Genomic DNA, 19,134 nt, shown 5'->3' on the forward strand with positions numbered 1-19,134 from the left:
CTCAACATACTCTTCATGCTGGTGATTTGGAGTATTTGGAAGGAGCGAAATGCACGGTTATTCAACCAGTGCTCGTCCACAACCCAAGAGCTGTTGCAGCGCATCAAGAGCGACATCGATCTCTGGGTGATGGCAGGCGCTCGCCGCTTAGGTCATCTTAAGTTCGAGTATAATAGCAGTAGAATTAGAGTAGTGGTTGTATACTTGTATGCCTCTTGCATTTTTCTAGTGTGGAGTGTTTCGCGTGAGCCTATTTTCTTCTACTTGATACAATGATGCGCATTCGAGAAAAAGAAACTGCCAGGCCTCCCACGGGCAATACAGAGTCTTGAAACATCAGACAAAATAGTGAAGAGAAACAACCATTTGTTGCTACAGATTTTTGAGTGTCTTAGACTCGGGTCGGATATCTCAAATTAAATCTTAAATGTGGATGGTGCATGCTCATCACTTCATCAGCCGCAACGATGAGGGGGGAGTGCGGTGGGCCGCATATGGGCCTCCGCTCACGGATTCCCCTTCAGCCGCGGCGCCGAAGAAGGTACTAACGCTGATTTTTTTCGCAAAAAAAAAATTATGAGATTTCATTTCAGGCACGCGAACTATACAGCGTGTGATAAACCGAAATCTTTACTCCCTCCGTACTAAAAATCTATCGCTTCTCGAAATTCGAGTTCACCAACTTTAAATTTAATCAAATTTATATAAAATAGTACTAGTACAAAATAAATATCAATACATTAATTACGTAATACATTTTCATATTAAATCTATTTGAAAATAGAGTGTTTTAAGGAGCTCCAGTACTCGTTTTTTTGACCAACCGATGAACGCCACGCCTCTACTTCTTCTCCCAATCTGACAATAGCGTCGACCAGCCTTTAGTTTGGATTTCGGGGTTTGGTTTGGGATTGGGTTACCTGTAGCCTTCAAGCCAAGAAGGAAGCTCGGGGTGGCTTGCCGGCCGGCAGCGGTGGTGGTTGAGACAGCGGGGGATTCCCGGTTGGGCAGTGGAGGCGGTGGGGATGTTAGGCTTCAATTTTTTAGCGTCGGCGGCGGTGGAAAGCGGTGGCAGAGGGGCTGGAGGTGCCGTCGGAGCCAGGCGGCGGGAAGATCTACACTCTTGAATTTGATTAAATTTGAATTTCTTGAGAAGTGAGAGTTAGAGCCTTGTTTAGTTGCCCAACTTTGGGGTACCCAAAATACTGTAGCAACACTGTAGCATTTCGTTTGTATTTGTGAATTATTATCCAAATATTGACTAATTAGGCTCAAAAGATTCGTCTCGCAAAGTACAACAAAACTGTGCAATTAGTTTTTGATTTCGTCTACACTTAGTACTTCATGCATGTACCGCAAGTTTGATGTGATAGGGAATCTTCATTTTGCATAGTGCCAAAGTTGGGATTTGGAGGTGAACTAAACAAGGCCTAGTTGCCCAACTTTAGAGTGTCAAAATTACTATAGCAACACTGTAGCGTTTCGTTTGTATTTGTGGATTATTGTCCAAATATTGACTAATTAAGCTCAAAAGATTCGTCTCGCAAAGTACAATAAAACTGTGCAATTAGTTTTTGATTTCATCTACATTCAGTACTCCATGCATGTACTGTGATGGGAAATCTTCTTTTTTGCATAGTGACAAAGTTGAGATTTTGGAGTGAACTATTTGTTAATTTTTCTAGGGAGAGGGAGTAGAAAACACCGCGCTCTTGACTTTGCGCCGCCGCCGCTCGACCCCGCCGCGTCCACTGCCCCGCCGGCGATCGCGCAAAATCTTAACCCCAACCCCCGAATCCAAATCCATCATGGGTCGGAAGCGGAAGCGGCCCCGCAAGGTCGAGCCGCCGGCGGAGCGAGTCCATCGGGAGTCGACCGGCGAAGAAGTCGACGGCGAGGACTCCGTGACGACGAACCCACCAATGGCGGGGCCTTCGGTTTCCGTCGAGCGCGAGGAAGTGTCGGAGGCGGCTGCGGCGGAGGAGGACGAAGATATCGGCGAGCTACTGGAGCCGTTCACCAGGGACGAGCTCCTGGAGCTCCTCACGGACGCCTGCCTCCGGAGCCCCGCCCTCCTCGCCCGCGTCGCGGCCTCCGCCGCCTCCGACGCTGCGCCCCGGCGCCTCTTCGTGCACGGCCTCGGCCCGGGCGCTACCTCCGCAGCGCTGGCCGCCGCATTCGCCCCCTTCGGCGCGTTCGACGAGTGCCACGCCGTCGCCGACCGCGCCACGGGCCGCTGCCGAGGCTACGGCTTCGTCACCTTCCGCCGCCGCTGCGACGCGCGCCGCGCTCTCGCCGATTCGTCCAAGCGCGTAGACGGCCGGTCCGTCGCTGCCAGCTCGCCGCCCTCGGCCCCGTCGCACGGTCCTCCTCCTCCGACCGCAAGCTTTTCGTCGACAACGTGCCCGAGCGCGCCGCGCACGACGACCTGAGGGGGCTCTTTTCAAAATTCGGCGAGATCGAGGAGGGACCCCTCGGCGCCGACCGGGCCACAGGGCTCTTCCGCGGGTACGCCATCTTCTTGTACAAGACGCCCGAGGGGCTCAGGAAGGCCCTCGAGGAGCCCACCAAGGTGTTCGACGGGTGCGAGCTCCAGTGCCGGCGCGCATACAGGGGGAGCAATCCGAAGCATGCTGCCGCCACACCCACAGACACAGGTGTGCAGAGCAATGGTGGCGCCGTTACCGCGGTATTGTCCTCAGTCCAGGCCAAAGACCTTGCATTGACATCCAAGCCCTCGCTGCTTCAGTTGAATCAGTCGGTTGGGCTGAAGGCGAAGGGGAGTAGCTCAGCCACGGCCATAGCTCTCTTTCGTCAGAATGTCCCTGCTGGTGGTGCTGGTATCCTTGGTGCGGCCCCTGTCACCACGGCTGTGTCCTCTTCGCTGGTTCATGGCACATCAAGCACACCACCAAGTCATTGTGGGGCTGCAATTGGGCATGTTGGATTGAATGACGCTGCTAGAGCTGGTGCATCACCCATGGTGTCTGTAATTGGGTCGAACAATTCAGCATCATCTCTTCAGGTCCAGGGACTGGGAGCTGCAAAGAATACCATGCCACCTTCTTTGCATCCTGGTCAGTTGTCGACTAGGCCTGGCTTGATACAGCACTACCTGGGAAGATAGGTGAAAGTATCATGCCATTTTGCTACAGAACCTAGGAGGGACTCAATGCTACTTTCACACTGAAGTAAGAATCTGCAACCTTGGACATCTCATTCCCATGGTTTACAGTTGCCCTGCTTATCATGGGAGAGATTATTATGATATCTAATTACTAGGAAATGTAACTTTGTAGATAGTGTAGTTTATAGAACAGACTCTTAATCTGTAAGACTGTAAGTGAATGCGTTGTTCCTGGAAACAAGAGCAACCTTGGACCTGTTCCTGGAAACAAGAGCAACCTTGGACCTGGTTATCAGAATTAGTTTGGTTCTTATTACCTGAAAACTTATTCTTAAACTGAGAGAAGTGTGATTTGTGGTGCTGTAGCTTTCAGAAAAAAATTCTGTAACATGGAACTGGAGGCTTGCTGCATAGCAGCTTCGAGAACAGGAACAATCTGAAAGCTTGCTGGGTAGCATCCTTGACAAGATTCAAACAAGACTAGCCTCTTGCTCGATAGGGCTATGATCCTATGAAGTTACAGACTTGCAGCTAACCTTTTGAACACCTTTTTTTATTCTCATTTTCTGAACATGGATGAAGAAATCTGAAATAATATGTGCCAATATTCCAAGTTGAAAACGCTGTCTCGCTAACTAATGGAGAAGACAACTTATATCCCTCTTTATGATTGGATTTTGCGTCTCCTTGATTTTTGTTTACCCCTGTTTATGAATCGGTAGGATGCTAGTCTTCTTCGAATCTTCTCCACGCTGTGATGCTCTGAAACAGCTTCTGGGGGTGTGAAAATCAGTGCACAGATTGCCTATCCTTTTGTACGAGGAGCAGGGGGGTGGATTATCTGAGCCTTGCACGGACTATACTGGGTAGACACAGAACTTATGCAGCAACGTCGGAGCTTCAATTTGGTTCATGCATTAGCAATCAGAGTTGGTGTCAGCCATGAGCCATAGGCGGCGGTGGCCAGTACACATCAAATGAGAACTCGTGCATACAGCGAGGCATTAGCAACAAATCCGACCTTTTTTATAGGCATTTTTTTTCCTGTTGTTCTGATTTACCTAGGAAACAGTTAATTCAGTCGGAAACATGGGGAAAAAATCGCAGTTTTAAACCGGGACACGAGCCATTAAACCAACACAGCGGCAATGTTTTGCCTGGTACGAGCCATGAAATGCCGCTGCGCGGCAACCTACAGGCCACGGCATTGTTTTGCCTGGTACAATGCCGAGGGTGGGCGCCGCCGTGTGGGGTCCGGCGACCGCGGCCGGCAGGCGGCAGCGGTGGTGCGCCGGGCATGGTGCCACGACGGTTCATGGCAGGGCAGGGAAGCTATACCAGTTAATCCGGCATTCCGGCATGCTGATACGGAATTCCGTCAGTCCTCCTGTAGAAGAGGTTATTGTTGCAATATCATCTAATGTATCGTCTGCCACCACACCCGTTCTCCCTTTGGCAGTTGAAGAACACTGAGGCCACGGGTGGTCCTAGATTATAAAGTGCTGAGAAGTCTCTTGTGTTGAAATTTGGTCTCCATCCTGGTGCATAAATAGTCTGCCGGACGGATTGGCGGAAGAGGATAAAGACAAAGCGATGTATTCCAGCAGTTGGCTTTGGACTTTCATAGCTTACTACCTCATTTCCTGAAATATAGTTCGAATAGAACTTATCAGAGCAAGTTCATGCATATATGTTCCCAAGTTTAGAACTGTTGTTACTTAAGATGTCTTTGGCCTTTTCAGGGTTAAAAGTTTAACATAAATTAGTCCACACCGAAACTAGACATTGCCAAATGCTAATAGATAGTCATGGTGCACCAGCTTGCCAGTTATTCAAATATTTATCTGGAACAAAATTTGTAAGTCTGTGAATATACGCTTAGTCTTTAGTAAATAGTAACTAATGCGTACACCTTTTCACCAGTTATAGCTTGCATTCTTTGGGTGTAAAAAAGCACTGCATGGTTTATTCTGTTGACTTTGTTGGAAATGAACATTCAAATAGTGAATATGAGACGTAGGAGACAGGGGAGCAACTCACCAAAGCTTACATTTGTTGATTCTGGAATATCTGTCACCAACCTGCATGCATGATTGTCACCATAAGTAATTCTTTTTCCTCCTTGTTGTTTTAGCAGAATTCACAAGTAACAGTAAATTCATTCATCACATTTTTTTCAGGTCTTACCAATGAAGGTATTCTCTTTTGGTTGGATTGCTTGGACTCGGTGAGTCAGGATCCACCATCACCTAGTGGTAAGTTGTTATTTTCTTTAGAAACATAAACATTAAAGCTTCATGCATATGGGGGTTTACTAAACCAAGCAGTAAATGGTGCTGATGCAGATACCTTTATTTTAAAATGACACTACATTTGCCTGTCGTCTAAGGCATTTTACAGTGTTATTTATATTAATATTAATATACGATTAGATTCTGAGCCATATGAGCTGTCGAATAGTTTGACACTTTTGTCAAACAAATTGAAGTGTTCTGAACTTATCTACTCAAACGTTAGTGGCTTCTGTTAATGTAAGATATTTATAATATTCACATTTGTAACATTTTGCTGCTGGAGGTAATCATCATGGTTCGGGGTTTTTAAATACTAGGTAGCTGGATACATGTCTATAATATTGATTCTCGATCAGTGTCCTGCGTCCAAACATGCTGGTATATTTGCTGACACTAGCCAAAAAAAAGGTGGACATCTCTATAGCTTATATTTGAACCAAAATGTGGAAGTACAAACTTTATTTTTTTAAATCAGCATTAACAGCTTTCTAATCTACAAAGGTCAACATTCATGGCTTTCAATGATCTATAGATACTGAAACTTTTTGAAATACGAGTGAATTCACATGAGACCTCATGAATTTTGATCATGATTCATGAGGTTTCATTTAGGTTCTATGAGACTTCATGAGTTCTCTATAGGTTTCATGGTGTACCCTAGTGCAAAGGCATAACTCATCATGTGTAAAAAGAAAGTGTGCTAAACCAGGTCCAAACAAAATACAATTTATATGGCACAAAGTGAAATTTACTATAGTTTAAAATCCTAGCATGCTGCAATGAGGTAGACATGTGGTTATGAACTCACCAAAGTGTAAAGGGTCCTCATGTCACGCCCAGCAATCTCAATCCTTGGTTCATTGACTACTTGTGACGGCTTGAGCTCTGACCCATTAGTCAGTTCCCTATTGTTGTATAGGATTCTGAGTGATGCTGATTTGATAAATGGGTCCAAGATATCTCCAACTACGTTTCCAACGACAAGTGGGTCCCTTGACATGGTTAGCTACGATTGGCAATCTTCAAGACGAGCTAACTTGGCCTGAAGGGTGAACTTGGGTGAAGTGAAGAGTGCAGGCTGGTGCTCTATATATACTCCCGGTCCCCAATGATGTACCGTTCATGATGACTGAAACATACTCTGGACGCCATGGTATCTTGCTTTATGCTGTAAAGAATGATATGGGTTGCCATCACTCGAAATATTTCGAGTTGTCCACCCTCTGCGCCTACACCAATGGAAGGAGTGCTCACTGCAATTCCACGTAGGTGAATAAAATCTAATGCATCGCATTCACTTATTCCCTATATCTAGAGTCTAATAAATAGTTGTTCGTAGCAAAAAAGTAGATTGCCTTTTGACTTATCTGTTATCTCCCAGACTAACCCCTTAGTGTCTTCATTCTCAGATTTTTTTTGAAATAGGCCGCACGACCAACATTTAGCCTTAATGGTTCTTATCTTTCTGTCTTTCTGCTCTGTAACATGTTGAAAAATGATTGTGTGTTGATGGCACTTTTACAAGAATGGACTCTCCGACTCCAAGTAATATGAATAACCAAGAGGTTTTCTTGACAAGTAGAAGCTTGGTGGAACGAGCATACTATACTGCAATGATAAAAGGTGGTGGGGGATTTTCTGCACAAATGCATCAATTGTTCGGTGTCTGCTCCTAAGATAATAATTTCAATAATTAGATGCCCAAGATGCTAATTTGTGGTACAAGTGTATGGTCTATCTCACTGCATGCTGTCATCGAGAATTCAGAATCATGTTCAGGTCATCCTGCAAATATTAAGTAGGAACTGCTACTTTTTGTTTAACGATTGTTATGTGGGGTGTCAACACTCACTCTATCAATCATGATGCAAATTTGCCACTGAGAAACAGCTCTCTTTTTCTATATCTGTAAAGATGGGGGATTTGAGCTTTATTCTTTCTTAGCAATTGATACTGCAAATATGATATGTTAGTAATGGATTCCTTTATGATCTATTCTGATCTGCCAACATTAGTTTGTGGTCAAAGATAATCTTTATGTATTCTGAAATTGTATTTTTCAGAACAAATGTGCCACTAAATGTATAAATCCATAAATCCATTTGATTTTTCCTCCTTAGAATTTACTTCCCTTTTGTTCTGTTTCCATATTATAATGTTACCGTACATCACTTTGTGTTTCAGAAAGTTCTGCATGTAACTGTGTACCTTAGCATAGGCTTTCTGAGAGCCACTCTTGACTATGCACTCCATAGTGTTTAGGATCTACCTGAAGACATGTTAATACAAGTTGATTAATCACGAGTGTAAATTTCCAGATCACTGTTTGAAAGCTACATATTCTGGTGTCTAATGAGCATGTTTTGCAAATGCAGGCATACAACCACATCTCTTCTATTCTAGTGTAACTGCGGAGTATGATCTTCAGAGGAGGGGCTCCAAGTGCGAGTTTAGTTGAATTATGGCGAAACTCATTTGCTTTTAACCTATGTTGCCTCCCAAATTTGTGCCACAATAAATTATGAAAGATTCTGCTCCCAATTATTGATCTTTTTTCAGTGAAAATAAACTGTCTACGGCAGCTGATATGGTCTTCAAAGATAAAAGAGGAGGCAAAGCTGCGACAGATAAGGTATACAATGATCTCGACTAAGGGACCATAGAATCTCGTTTTGTTCTTGTACTTCATGCAAGATTTTGTGTGAACTGTATTCTTCTGATATTGCATTCTCTGCTTACTTGCACTGTGCAGGCTATCAGGTATCCATGTTTCAGCTCTGCACCGAAAGCCTGAAAGATGAAACTAGTTGCATTGTGTCAAGAAGCTCAAATTCGATCAGAGAAGCTCTACTCTGCCTTAAAAGTTTATGCTAAGAGGTAGAAACTTGCTTCCCAATCCTTAATACCAGACCTTCAGCCACTTAAGCGAGTTCCGAACATGGAACTGAAAGGGTTTAGTTGACATGATGGTGCACGGGTTACGGACGCAAAGTTAGCGAAATGACTGGAATCTATGGAACCCTTTTCGGTTCATTGCACATTGTTGATCCTTGACCAGCGAATAAATTAGTTCTTCTCTTCACGTGAGCATGTCCCATTGGTCCAGCCACTCCAAGGGTGAATGCAACTTGGAAAAAGGATGTACTTCACATGGGTTGTCAAAGCTTGGAAACGGACATTTGACAGAGAAACTTGGAGCGCCGGAATTGCATTGGACGGTATTGAGCACTGAACAATTTCCAGAAACAGGAAACCTCCACCAAAGATGTGCTAGATTGCTGCACCCTGACAATGCTCTCGCGAAGTTGGTAGGATTCCTGAAGAAATTAGTAGCACCGAGCAGCTTCAGCCACAGATATTACAGGTTTCAAGTTTCTGGTCGACATTGCAAGTTGTTTGATCAACCCTTGAATTGCGAATTCTGGTACGAGTAACAACCTAACATATATGGCAGTTTTCAGGTACTGCTGGTATATACCATCTTCTATTCTTCTCTACGTACCTAACATACACCGCTGCCGTCGTCTACCTACTACCTGCTTTATCTTGTCACTGCCTGCAGAGCAACAGCGGCTGCTGAGCCGATCAAGATCGCTCTCGGAATCCGGTGGAGAACGCGAATCCTTCTGGAAACGCCACCTTGATCTACCGGCCGGTATTCTCCTGCCTCTTTGCTGAAAGCAACGGCTGCTAACTACTCCAGAGCTAAGCAGATGGGTGCCATGGGGGGCGGCGTACGTGCGGCATTGGTAGACGTGCTGTGCAAGTTGCAGGTTCGCCTCAGCCCTCAGCGCTGTCCATGAATGGAATGGAGTGTGGCGCCGGTGTTTCGAGCCGAGTGCCAGACGCCATGGATGGATATGAACATGATCGCTTGCTGCTACGCCATTCACCCCAGTGTGCTGCTGCTACCTTGGCGTGGCGTGGCGTGGCGTGGCATCGTGATCTTATCACTTTCCTATAGACCTGGAGCCTGGAGAGGCTGGAGGCAAGTCAGCGGTGGCGCACATCTCGTATCCTTTCACACGGCATGCATGCCATGGTATCCGATAAAAGCTGCACCACCGTTTCCGAAATCGGCGCGGACGGAGGCTATTCTGGAGCGTTCTCCTGTGTACCGGCCAAGGCCAACTAGCCATGTCGGCAGTGGCTAGTGGTGCTACGCACAACTAAAATGGCTATGTAGCCAGTCTAGCGTGCAAAGATGATGTAACACAGAATAATCTAGACGACTAGAGAACAAAGGCTTTGGTCATGCTTTGTATTATTGAAAGCAAAATGTAGCATAGGGAATCTGCATATGTATCTTTTTCTTCTTCAGGGAAATCAGGTATATGTAACATGCTGTATCTGTTCAAGACTTGCAACTTGTATATTGCTACAAGGCATCAGCATGCTTACTATACATACCATTGATCCCTCTTACAGAAGTACAGAACTTGTAGTTCATAACCTGTTGATCTTGTGCTAACTTGTTCGCTCTAGAAGATTAAAGTGTTGTGGAAACTCTTGCTTGTAGATGTTGCCGTACTCCCTCTGTTTCAAACTGTATGTCGTGTTGTTTTGGATTTTCTAGATCCATAGCTTTTGTTATGTACATAAATTATACGCTATGTCTAGAGCTGTGGCAGTAAAGCAAACATCTAATGAAGATGACAACGAGAGCTGAACGAGAGAATGTGCAAGAGCTCGATCAGGCTGTGTCATAGAACACCGGGTACTACCATCTGTGTTGGCCGACCTGTGGGCCTGCCTACAACCACCTGTGTTGCATTTCAGGGTTGAGACACATCTGCGTCATGGCCGATCATCACTGTCTGAAACCACTGTCGGCCGCGGTTCAGCGCACGCAGCCGGTAATGGTCGTCGTCGTCGTCCCAGGCCGGGTCGCAACGACATAGCTAGCAACTTGGGCCTATATAGAAAGAAAGGGATCGGACCCCGCCCATGTGCGGTTTCGCATCATCTGAGACTGTAAAGCAGCAGCCATGGGATGGTACACCGTCTGTTTCCAGACAAGAACTCGTGTGAGCACCCAGCCGCGCATGCGTATCTGCCCGACCTATCATTCCTTCCTCACACGATCGACGACACGATCTAACCATCGCTGTCGATGCGAGAGGCGATACGATGCTTATATTTACCTGAAAACAATCTGCTGCTACCCTGATGAAACGAGCACATTTCGGCCAGATTTTCCAAACATCATGTGCAGATATGATTCCGGTCAAAAGGGAAGGTAGCGTGCCATCAAGCATTCAAGCTGAAGAGCCGCACGCCCGGGCATGAAGCTCTAGCTACTGTCCAATCATCAGTCCATCTCCTGTGTGCATCCAAGTTGCCGCACAGAAAACTGAAAGCAGCAAAGTTGGATACCTCCCTTTTGCCCAAAAGTTCACCAAATGGTTCCCCATATATCTACACCCTCCCCCACTGCATTTGCGGATCAGTTAGTTGCAATCATATAATTCAGCCAGCATCGTCAGCATCTAGCACACTTTGCGAACAGCGCTGGATTCCAAGCACGACGGCACTAACAAGATCGATGCGCTGCAATCATACATATTCCTCTTCAATTTCTTGATGAAATCAAACTGTTCGATCCATGCAGCATTGTATATAGTATGCATTGACTAGCAATCAGCAATTCAGCTAGGACAGTGAAAAAGGACAGTGAAGAGGAGTGAGCTGACAAAGACTCCATGATTGGCTTGTTAGGCCAGCATCGCGAGCTTTACGATCGCATCTCTCTAAAAGGTGAGGAATGTATGCAAAGATTGACGGCGATGGTCGAAAGGGAGGGAATGGTGTACGCGAGCGGCGCAGTTGGGAGTAAACTAAGTCCCCGCGGCCGCCGCGGCGGCGTGGACTTTTGCCATCATCGTCGGCTTGCTCGAAATGTGCCTGCAAAGTGCAAACCCCCTCGTCCAGATTTAGGTCTCGGTACAGCGAAATGCGATGGAATCCGCTGCTCACGTTGGCAAAAGAGACGATCGCGGAGATCTTGGTTTGATATGCTGACGGAAGCGTCAAAGAGAGAGATGGTCGTCCTTTAGTTCAAAATAAAAGAGATGCGTCGTCCATCATGTGTTGGACTGCTGAACTCTGAACTCTGAACAGTGACGCCTTTTGCGTTGTGCGCGCGCGCGCGCTCTTTTTTCTTTTTCAGAGAAACCCGTGGGCTAAGGAAAGGCCCAGTTTGATCCGGGCCCATTCGCTCACGCGGTCTCCCACTCTCCGGGTGCCGGACCCACCCGCCAGAAGCCCAGCGCTGCCCTGTCTGGCTGTTTCGCTTTCCTTCCGCTGAGCGCTCCCCATCCCCTCCGATCTCTCTACCACCGCCCACCGCCACCACCCAAAGCCGGCGACCCGGCGGCGGCCACCGCGCGCGGGGTCCTTCTCGGCGTCATCCACGGCCGCACTCAGGCTCGCGGCGGGGTCTCGTCTCCCTCCAGCTTCGCCGTCCGGGGAAGCCGGTTTCGTCGGCAGGCAAGCCCTAATCCTCCACCATTCCCCCAATATCCCCGCTCTCCGCGGCCTGCGCAGCCCGATCCGGCGTTGTTTGCTGTGCACGTGACTAGGTTGTCCCCGGTCCCCGCCGCTTGCTGCCATCCGTGCCGTGCTGCTATTCTGTTTGCGTTGCCGTGCTGGTACCGTGGCCGCGCCGTGATGTGCAACGTTTAGGCGTGTGAATCGCCAGAGCATGGGAATCCATGCTGGGATCATCACATATTAGCTGAAAGTCAACTGCCCTAGCGTTGGTGATGCGTAGAATTTGCCCAAATGAAATTTGTTTTGGCATTGTATGGTACCGTTTGTGAATTGGCACGTGCCTTCGACAACTGCTCTTCCCTTGGAAGCCAAGTCATTGCCAAGTTATATGTCTTCAGAAAAAAATTGGGCTGCGTGGAGCTATGATAGTTGGCGGAAAGCTTTCTGATGTGATGACTGCATTTTGTTTGGACTTACCTAGGTCCAGATTAGTTCACATTTTGCCCTCCTGACCACTTAACATGATCTTCAAAATTCAAATCCTACAGTGGATCTTACATTTGTAAAGAGTGAGGTGTCACTCATACTGCCACTCATTGAAGTTTGCTGTTGCAAATTATCTGAGTTATGTTGTCCCTGCTGTATTACATAACAGCTAGTGATTTGGTGTATTCTGTTTCTTTTTTCCCCATAGCTTTTGGCATCCTGGGAAATTTTACTCTGAAGAGTCCAGAAAACGAGCATAACCATCGCACATCTAGAAAGCTCAGACTGGGTTGTCCACACAGCAGGAGCTTACTATAAACTTTATGTAGGATAAGGCAGTAACAAGCAGACAAGCATGGATATTATTTTTAAAGCATATTTATATTTGAATTATATTTTAGAACGATTAACAAATTCAATGTTTGGGTTTTTCTGGCTAGCATCCAATCATGTAACTCTTGCAGTAAAAATCATGCACTACAGTTCTGCACCATCCTCAAGCTATTGACTTATGATGATTATTCTGTGGGAGGATATGAAGCTTACTTTTATTTGCAGATTTTTCTTTTCAAACATTTCAGAGTTAGTGTACATGTTAGTTCTGGTACAGTAGCTATCCAAATTTCAAATTAAAGCTACTCTGCAAATATATGCAAATATGAAGATGAACGGTGCAGCTAGCAATGCATTTTGCATGGGTTGTTTCTTCATTGTGTAGCCCCCACTTTCTGCAATGAAGAGCATCTTCTGTTATTTCTCACCATTAGAAGTTGTAGCCTTCTCGGTTGTGACTAATACTTGTTGTCTGTGTAGATCAGTGGTCTTGTAGTTGGTGGTCAGGCGACGGACCAGTGTCTTATAAACTAATTGGCCATGAGATTGGCTAAGGTGGGGCTAGGGGGGATGGTATTACCTAGCACGTAGGCAAACTATATGGCTGCCTTGGGCAACCACTTATTTAGACATGTTTTATTATCATTTCTACAATTTTCAATAAGGATGGACCTGGTGCAGTGGTAAAATATCTCAACTTATGCCCTAGAGGTCCTTGGTTCGAATGAGCTTCCTTGCAAAATAAAGTAAGGGTAAGGCTACCCAGAATTCCTTCTTTAGACCCCACATTATGTGCGAGATTTTAGCATTGGGTATGCCCATTTCTGTAATTTGCACTGCTTGTTAGGAGAAACATAGCGGCATATCATTGCCGAAGTGCCACTTTAGCAAATCACTCATCAATTTCTCTGTGTTAGTAAAATACCTAAGCAAACTGTCACATTGCTCTGGCCCCGGTTGTGCTCGTTTTCTTCCCAACTAGACATCTCATATCTAGTGCATTATGGTAGTTCAGACGAGATGCGCTTTGGACCAACTAAAGATAACCCAGACCGTGATCCTTGGTATGTGTCATGGGTGTGGATCAAGAGGGCCATGGCCAGCATAGCCCCCTTGACATATGAAAGGAGATGATATAGTTAGAGTGATATGATTAGAGATGGGAACGCTAGCTAGAAATGAGATAATATTGTTAGCTCCAGGTTCAAAGCCTAAAGGGGAGAGCACTTAGACAACTCACTTTGAGTACGGGGAAGTCAATGTGAGGATTGGATTAGCTTTGTTTGTTAGGGGCATCCGGAGTCCGGACTTATATAAGGTCACGTCAGTCTTCTCAGTTGATCAAGAAAAAATCAAGCTAGTTCTCATCTAGTTGTCCTTCTCATCTATGACCTAGTTCCTCATCCTTAGTAGCTGACTCCACCTGGGCTATCACCTGGTGGTTAGTCGTGAGCATGAGAGGAAGCAAGAAAACAGGGGCCATGGAGTATACTTTATAGTGTTATTTACTAAGAGCATTAAATTGGTCTGTGTTAAAGTGGCAATATTGAAGTGCTATGTGTTTTCCATTTCTTGAGTTATTGACTGGATTACCTTCTAAGAAATCAATGCTCGGTATCTTGTGCAGGTTGAGTTAGTGGTCGATTGAAGTGAAACTGTATTGCTATCTTCAACTGCCAAGGCAATGGCCTACGAGATCAGTGAGATCAAAAGTAATGTTCTATTCTCAATACTGTTACTTGCTGCAAGTAATTAAAGCACTTCCATTGGCCCTTCCTGTTTACATATTCAGAAGAAATAATGAGAACTCTCTTTCGTTCTACTGCATGCAATGAAAAGATTGAGTAGAGAGTACTAGACTGCTACTCCCTATAAGGCATGCACACATTCCAATATTCAAACTTATTAGTCTTTGATCAACTATGTCTTCCATATTTTGATAGTAGGATAACGAAATGGTACCGTCTGATTCATGTTTGAAAGTACTTTCAAATGATCATAATATTGTTGCAATGATATTATAAGAGAAATCAGCAGTCTTGGAGATTGTGCTGAACTGTGCATTATACTTTCAACACAGGGAGCACCTTATATTACTTGTTGCATACTGTAAAATTTCTCAGACCTTTTCCTTGACATGTTTTGTGTTTACATTGAATTTGTTGAGAATCAGAAACCTGACTGGATATATTTGAAAACAACATGACAGGCCAGGGCTTGCTGAGTTGAGATTCTGAGCATGTATATTCAGTAAAATAAAGAGAACCAGTATATCGTATGTGCAATAGAAATTGCGTTCAGTTACAAAAAAGTTTCACTTGTTCCTATTCACTGATCTACTAGAAGTTGCGTTCAGTTACAAAAAAAAGTTTCACTTGTTCCTATTCACTGATCTACTGTTTTCTTCTTTCCATCTAAGATGATGCTAATGATTTTCATTTTGTTCCCCATGTTTCAATATGAAGAGATTGGCATAGGTCTGGTGGGATTTGGCATCCTATTCTCGTTCCTTGGTGTTATCCTTTTCTTCGATAGGGGCTTGTTGGCTCTGGGTAATGTATGATACTATAATTCACAGTCCTTGTATTATAAAACTATGTATCCAATGAAGTTAGCATGACTTGTTCCTCACGTTCTCCTACATTGTTTCTACATTCTACTAGATTTTCTTTTTGACTGGAGTGGGCCTATTACTTGGATGGCAATCTATGTGGCAACTTTTCACGAAGAAGGCAAACCTTAAGGTATTTCTAGGCTTTCATAGATACAGGACCGCTACTCTGTGGTTTGCTTATGCGCTGTTTGTGCCAGCTTCTATTTCATGTTCTGAAACATAAACTTTTGTTGTACACTCTTGAACTGATAAAGTTCCAGGTGTATGAATTGGTTGGTTGTTTTGACCTTGGGAAATTGGCTGTTAAAATATGGAGGAACTAGAAATATAAGTTGCAACTTGCAAGGATGTTCATAGGATTGTTATTATTATTAATTGTTTGTTAGTTTATTATGACTTGAGATTATATTTACATGAAATATTTGTTATATGATAATTATTTTTGTCTACCACATCTTGAACAAATTAGTTCTGGATTGGTCAAACTTTCAATTGGTGTTAACCTTATGCGTATTAATGCCACTGCTTCTCTTGGCATATTTTCTTAAGCAAGAAAGTAATATCACAGCTTCTCAGTGACTGAAATTGTTGAGATGTGGTTTCGTTCCCTCCATGGCAATCACTAGCCTTGTGGTTTTGAAAATTGCATGTGAGCAAACAAACATGTGGCTAAAGTTGAGCCCTGCACAAGTACAGGACATGCAGGGTATTAGTATTACTGTTGCAGAATGCATGCTGTGGCAATAGTTTCCATCTAGCAAATCGAAGTGTCTTAGTATTAAGATGTCCCTCTTGATTAGTCTTAGCTAATATATTATTTCTCTTCCAAATGCTGACCTCAGTGATTTGTCCCATGCCCACCCATTAAAGAGATAATGTTATTCTTATCTGCAGGGATCTGTACCTTTCTTCATTGGTCTGTTTCTTCTTTTTGTCCGTTGGCCTGTTGCTGGTATAATCATGGAACTATATGGATCTTTTGTGCTCTTCAGGTCCTTGTCCAACTACCCTCATTTTAAATTTGTTTCTTGGTTTCATTGTTACTGACATTTGTTTCCAATTTTGCAGTGGTTATGGGCCTCCCATCCAGGCGTTCCTATATCAAATACCTATCATTGGTTGGATTCTGCAATATCCATTCCAGGTAAAGTTTCCATTTCTCGGAGGAACCTTTAAAGTTATTTTTTGACAGGATTTTAAAAGTAATTTTAACTGGTCTTTCTGATACAGTTACTTATATCCTCAACAGAAATGTTTATGAGCTTGAATTTTTTCAGTAGCCATCCTAGATTATAACTGATGCATGAGCCTTAATCTGATCCCTGCAGCTGTTTGCTCAGTTGAGGCGTAAGCGTGCTTGAAACCTTCTGCACTGCCAAGATATAGCATGCAGTTGTGATGCTGATACAAGAACCACCTGTACCCTTCACCTTGCCTCGAAATGATCTTTCAAGTCTTGTGTGCATATGCATACTTTGTGGATTCTAATATTCAGTCGTTCTGAGTAGTTTATTATTGTTCATATTTAGACAAAGTAGAGCTTCGAAAGGTGTTGGATGGTGGATGCTCGGTTTGTTGAAACAGGAGGACCTCATTGCCTTTCATCATCCCGACAACAAACTGTGGGGTTATAGTGATCACACCTGGTTTATTTCCGATTCCTGGGATCTGGACGCAATTTGCCATGTTACTTGCAAGTTGCCAGAAACTTGTGTAGAAGAAACTATATTCAGAAATCTTGCAAGGAGCTTGGTGGCTCACCTGATGACTAATATCTGTGTGATTTGATTCATTTTTGTCCAATGAATGGCCTTCACAGGGTGAAACGGCTGTGGTATTTGAATTTCGTTGCAGATGTCATTTTCTATGTTTGAAGTCTACAGGTGGTGACATTTATGATTCTTTCGGCTGACGTCATTCATGATAGCGACGTTCTGCTTACTTGCGCCACGATAGTTTTGCCTAAACTAATTGGTGGACACATGGTAGCATTAGCATGGATTTTTCAAGGACAAGATGCCCCTGCCCTTTCTTTTATTATTGTCATGCTGTTGATGACTGGAACAGTGTAAGTCATGTGATTTACAGGAACTTCTTATGTGCTAGTGCTACCTACATGTCTCGTTCAGATTATGTTGCTGATAAACCATTTGCGTTCGCAATCATGTCTGCCATTGAATCTTGAATTTTTGACGTAACGTGCCAGCACGTCCAGGGCTATCATAGTCTGAAGATTGTTACGGAGGCTTTTCATCTGACGGGCCTTATCTTTACCCACAGTGATGCTGCACTGGAGATCTTGCACGTCCCCATCGCATTCTTCTAATCTGACAGTGATTTGTTGCTTGCTCTCCAGCAGTGGACGAAGAGGAGAAATTTCAAGATTTCGTTCTCATGATTTCTGAGTAGAACATTGTGCCAGCGAATCTTCCGATGCTTCTTTTTTGTTAGGGATATTTCAGGTGCCTGCCATCATATTCATCAAGTTGCAAAAGTGCAGGGCTTATTCAACCCAACCCATTGGCACTACCAACACTGGCATGTATGTGTCCTCTCGTCATCTCCAAACTCCATTGATTCTTCCAGCAGAATTTTACAAGAACTCAAACTTACACCAAGTTCAAGCCACTTGGTCAAATTTTTCTAGCAATCAGGCCTGGCAGTTTAAGCACACATACATGATGATTTGATCCTCAATCAATTGGCTGAAGAAATCGGAGGGAACATGCCAAACAAGAGAGAGCCAGATGGCGAGTGGGCAGTGGCAACACCTGTCCTTATCCAGCTGAGCTCACTCAACTTGCTCTGCAGTGGCTTGTCGCAACGCGTCAAAACCAACAATCATCGACAGTGCCGATTGCCAGAGCAAATGGAGGGACCCCCGCGCCCAATAGCTCGTCTCCTTCCACGATTTCTTTCACCCAAGAAAAGATGAGCAAACCCGAGCGCCACCAGTGTTCTTCTCTTCGTTCATCTACCGCCGCACAGGCACAGCACCAGAAAGATTCCTAGTCCTCTTCCCCCACCACGGTGCCCCACCCCTACCCACTGTTGGGCTGCGCAGCGGCACCACGCCACCACCCCCCTTTCTCCTCTTCCCCGTCTCCTCCCCCCCGTCACATCCTCCTCCACCCAATGACGGCGTATAAATCCCAGATCCAGATCTCCCAACCCCAGCTTCCCTCTTGCATAGCATACCCAGCCAGCAGCCAGCCTGGCCAGATATCTACTCATCATATGGGCTACATGTGATCTCTCGCAGGTGTTTCTTGTGCTGCTCCGTGGCTGGTTGGCTGCCATCCCTGTTTTCGGTTCAGTTTCTTGCATTGGTGCAAAGGTTTCTTTTTTTTTGTCAGGCTATATCTTTTATCTACAGGTGGTGTCTGGGCGCAGTGGTTTATCGATCCCTTCCTTGCCTTGTGCTGATCCGGGAGTGGTGGTTTCAAGTGTTTCTTGTTGCAGACAACGCGGGAATCGGTCGATAAACCTCTGCATCCAGCTCTCACCATGGTTCCTGGCTTCCTGCTCATAGGTTCATGCTTAATGCCCAAAAGCTAAGCTTTGGTATTACTGTGGTGATATGCTTCTTGCATGATGATTTGACTTTGTAGATCGATCGATGCTGCATGCTTTCTTCACATAGCTTCGTATGTCTTCATGTATCGTGATGTTTGGTTGATGGTTATATTTGATAGTAATTGCATAGTTGATGCATACACTATATATTTTTTTTTGAAACGAATGAAAAAAAAAGGAAATAAGTAGCCTAGCATATCTAGTTATGCACC

At 44.8% G+C, this 19,134-nt stretch overlaps 3 protein-coding genes across 3 annotated transcripts; 2 read left to right on the top strand and 1 right to left on the bottom strand.

The window, feature by feature from the left end:
* The first annotated feature begins 1,808 nt into the window (after nucleotides 1-1,808).
* Nucleotides 1,809-3,127, top strand: LOC111257982 (UBP1-associated proteins 1A-like). Its single transcript, XM_022828589.1, has 2 exons — nucleotides 1,809-2,255; nucleotides 2,339-3,127. Exons 1-2 carry the CDS (start codon nucleotides 1,809-1,811, stop codon nucleotides 3,125-3,127), a joined length of 1,236 nt encoding a protein of 411 aa, XP_022684324.1.
* A 1,327-nt stretch (nucleotides 3,128-4,454) lies between these two features.
* LOC101755721 (protein FLOWERING LOCUS T) lies at nucleotides 4,455-6,430 on the bottom strand. Its single transcript, XM_004952958.2, has 4 exons — nucleotides 6,230-6,430; nucleotides 5,315-5,376; nucleotides 5,168-5,208; nucleotides 4,455-4,770 (listed from the first exon to the last, which is right to left on the bottom strand). The coding sequence occupies exons 1-4, from the start codon at nucleotides 6,419-6,421 to the stop codon at nucleotides 4,541-4,543; spliced, it is 525 nt and encodes a 174-aa protein (XP_004953015.1). The 5' UTR covers nucleotides 6,422-6,430; the 3' UTR covers nucleotides 4,455-4,540.
* Nucleotides 6,431-11,700: 5,270 nt separating this feature from the next.
* Nucleotides 11,701-17,189, top strand: LOC101756121 (vesicle transport protein GOT1). Its single transcript, XM_004952959.3, has 7 exons — nucleotides 11,701-11,910; nucleotides 14,360-14,444; nucleotides 15,198-15,289; nucleotides 15,396-15,476; nucleotides 16,241-16,338; nucleotides 16,415-16,490; nucleotides 16,675-17,189. Exons 2-7 carry the CDS (start codon nucleotides 14,417-14,419, stop codon nucleotides 16,705-16,707), a joined length of 408 nt encoding a protein of 135 aa, XP_004953016.1. The 5' UTR covers nucleotides 11,701-11,910; nucleotides 14,360-14,416; the 3' UTR covers nucleotides 16,708-17,189.
* Nucleotides 17,190-19,134: the final 1,945 nt, after the last annotated feature.

This window comes from Setaria italica, chromosome I (genome assembly GCF_000263155.2).
Source record: "Setaria italica strain Yugu1 chromosome I, Setaria_italica_v2.0, whole genome shotgun sequence".
NCBI classification, from domain to species: Eukaryota; Viridiplantae; Streptophyta; class Magnoliopsida; order Poales; family Poaceae; genus Setaria; species Setaria italica.